General features: G+C 59.9%; 1 protein-coding gene across 2 annotated transcripts; it reads left to right on the forward strand.

Moving 5' to 3' along the window:
* Positions 1-2732, forward strand: SIX6 (SIX homeobox 6). Of its 2 annotated transcripts, none has more exons than XM_021292811.2 (2): positions 1-785; positions 1931-2732. In XM_021292811.2, exons 1-2 carry the CDS (start codon positions 214-216, stop codon positions 2097-2099), a joined length of 741 nt encoding a protein of 246 aa, XP_021148486.2. In that variant the 5' UTR covers positions 1-213; the 3' UTR covers positions 2100-2732. The 2 variants fall into 2 exon arrangements, with proteins under 2 accessions (XP_021148486.2, XP_064919320.1); XM_065063248.1 differs by lacking the exon at positions 1931-2732 and adding an exon at positions 1580-1879 and having other exon boundaries at positions 11-785.
* The last annotated feature ends 473 nt before the right edge of the window (positions 2733-3205 follow it).

The following is a 3205-nucleotide window of genomic DNA, read 5'->3' on the forward strand; positions in this document are numbered from 1 at the left end:
CCCCAGTCGCCGGAGCCGCCGAGCGCTCCCCATCGCCTCTCCGCCCTCCACTGTCCCTCCCGCGGCAGCTCCGCCGGCACCGGAGCAGGCAGAAGCGGAGCGAGGGGCGGCCGCCCGGGCCGCTGCCCGCTTCCCCGCCGCGGGGGTGTGCGCGGCGGCGGCGGGCATCGCCGGGGCTGCGCGGAGCGCGAAGCGGAGCCCGGCGCCGCCTCCATGTTCCAACTGCCCATCCTCAATTTCAGCCCGCAGCAGGTGGCCGGGGTATGCGAGACCCTGGAGGAGAGCGGGGACATCGAGCGCCTGGGGCGCTTCCTCTGGTCCCTGCCCGTGGCCCCTGCGGCCTGCGAGGCCCTCAACAAGAACGAGTCGGTGCTGAGAGCCCGGGCCATCGTGGCCTTCCACACCGGGAACTACCGGGAGCTCTATCACATCCTGGAGAACCACAAGTTCACCAAGGAGTCCCACGCCAAACTGCAAGCCCTCTGGCTGGAAGCGCATTACCAGGAGGCGGAGAAGCTGCGGGGCCGACCGCTGGGGCCGGTGGACAAGTACCGGGTGAGGAAGAAGTTCCCGCTGCCCCGCACCATCTGGGACGGCGAGCAGAAGACACATTGCTTCAAAGAGCGGACGAGGCATTTACTGCGGGAGTGGTACCTGCAGGACCCTTATCCCAACCCCAGCAAAAAGCGGGAACTGGCTCAGGCCACGGGACTTACCCCCACGCAAGTGGGCAACTGGTTCAAAAACCGCAGGCAAAGGGACAGGGCAGCAGCCGCTAAGAACAGGTAAGATGCTGCCCGTCCCGTCGGGGCACAGGGCCCGACGCCTTAGGGAGGCTTCACCCCCGCACGCCGAAGCCGGGGAGCCGGGGGGGCCGGTGGGAGGCTGCGCAGCCGCGGCCTCGTTCCCTCGGGGGACGGGGAAACGAGCCCAAACTTCCCCGGAAATGCAGCGAGATAAGTGGGAGCCGCGGGAAAACCCTGCGTCTTGTATTATTGATTTTTTTTTAACAGGGCTGGGGTCCCCGCTCAGGCTCCCCCTTGGCCGCCCTTGAGGGAGCGGGGAGGGGAGAAAGACACTGTCCGGGCCCCGCGGCTGGCGGAGCTGCCGTGACCCCGGCAGGACCTGGCGGCACAAGGGTCGTATTCAGCGGCAAGGTGGAGACAAACCCCCCCTTCAAAGTTTTATCCGGACATATAGATACCAATTTCATACATGTCCATCTGGAGCAGAGCCGACAATGCCCCTCCGCGGGCCCTGCTCGTTTTTAGCGAGCTGCCTTGCCCTAAACCTCTGCCGGAACCAGCCGGGAACGTTTATTGGGATATTATTCTTATTTCTCTTCTCTTTAAAAAATTATTTTAATGCTTAAAGGACAAAAATCGTGGCTCTAAATGCACGGTGTTTCCCCGACACTAGCGGCACAAGCAGGTGCTACGGAAGCGGGGAAGAGAGCAGAATCCCCCTGTTATCTCCTATCCCGGAGCCCGAGGCGTGGGGTGTCCCAGTTGTCACCCCGCTTGCTCCTGCGTTCATCCGGGCAGCCGCACGCGGGGTAAATAGGTGCTGTTACCCACAGCCCCTATTCATCGGCTGAGAAGGGAAATGCAAGGCCTGCTGGAGCGGAGCCGCCGCCTGGGAGATGCTGCAGGGAACGACCGACCCCTCGGATGAAGGGAGAGGCTGTGGAGGGGGCGACACAGCCAGCCCTGGGGTGTGCCGGCCGAGGAGCGCGGCTAGCCCGGCGCTAAGCACCCAGTTTCTCAGGCAGAGCCGCCAGACTGGGATAACTGGTGTGAGCTTGAGGTGGGGGCATCGGCATGGGGTTGTCTGTCGAGGGAGCCCTTGGGAGGAGAAGCGGGGGGCTGTCGGCGGGTTCCGGGGGCGCGGAGGGCCAGGCGGTGATGCTGTGTGTGCCGGTTCCTTGCAGGCTACAGCAGCAGGTCCTAACGCAGGGCTCGGTGCGGTCGTTGCAAGCGGAGGAGGAGAGCGGTGGGGAGGCGGTGGGGGCCGCCTCCAGCCCCGCAGCCAGCCTCTCCAGCAAAGCGGCCACCTCCGCCATCTCCATCACATCCAGCGACAGTGAATGTGACATCTGACACCACCGCCATGACAAACCGGGGGGAGCGGGAGGTCCAGCTCACCGGTGCCTGCCTGCCTGCCGACGCGGCCGGAGCAGCGGGGCTTGCAGTCGTCCGGCCCCGGTCGCCAAACCCGGGCTACCGAGCGCTCCCCAGTCACACACCGCCCGGCCGCGCCTCCCGCCCAGCCCCGCAGCAGACTGCATTAAAAAACGTGATAAAAATCGTTGTCGCCTTTATTTCGAAGGATTTGCAGAATTGATGCCTAAAAAAGAAAATTAGAAAAAATAAAGGAAACCCACAAAATGCTAAAAAATACAACAACAAACCAACGAATGCCAAGTTGCAAAAAAAAAAAAAAAAAAAAAGCCTGAGCGCCTGCCCTTGTCAAGCGGGGGTGTTTCATGTTGAAAAGACGCTGTTCTTTTGGTTGGGTTTTGCTTTACTTTAAAGGGTTTTTTATACATATATATATAATGTTTATTTACTTATTTAAGGGATTGCTATGGTAGATTTTTTCTATTATTATTATTATTATTAATTATTATTATTTTTGGCTTGTTCTCTATGTGCACAGGTGACTTGTAGAGCATGTGCAGGACGAAACTGTATGAAGCAGCCTAAAACCATAATAAAATACTCGGTGAACGATCCTCGCATCTGCTTTGAAATGACGGTGTCGGTCTCAAGCCCGCCAGTTAACGCAGAGCAGATCTCCGAGGCCACGGGTATTTCGGCATCAGTTCGGTAGCAACAGAAACAGTGGGGTCCCCGGGACCGGGGGCGATGCCTGTGAAAGTCAGGGAGCCGGGGGGAGCCCGGGGAAGGTGAAGGAGCGGGGCCGTGGCTGGCGGAGGATGCGGGTTCCCGGGGAAGGAAAAGTGAAGGTATCGCCTCAGCTTCTCCTCTCTCAAGGACTGAGGCTTTTGGAATTATCAGAGGCGCATTTTTGGACGGGGCGAGGAAAAAGGAAGGAAAAAAAATAAGGCGGGTGGGGGGGCAGAAATAAGAGAGAAGAGAGAAGTGCTAGGGGACAGCCCAGCCAAGGAAGCCAAGCTTCCTGCCTCACCTGGCAAACGCAAGGAGGAGGAATTCACAGCCCTCCATGGCCGGGAAGGGCCTGA

The sequence above is a fragment of the Columba livia genome, chromosome 5, assembly GCF_036013475.1.
Source record: "Columba livia isolate bColLiv1 breed racing homer chromosome 5, bColLiv1.pat.W.v2, whole genome shotgun sequence".
NCBI lineage: Eukaryota > Metazoa > Chordata > Aves > Columbiformes > Columbidae > Columba > Columba livia.

Excerpts from the sequence above, each read along its gene's own strand:
- SIX6 (XM_065063248.1), top strand. The coding sequence starts at position 214 with ATGTTCCAACTGCCCATCCTCAATTTCAGCCCGCAGCAGGTGGCCGGG. Across the intron at positions 786-1,579 it reads GCAGCAGCCGCTAAGAACAG|CCCCTATTCATCGGCTGAGA; the intron begins GTAAGATGCTGC and ends TGTTACCCACAG.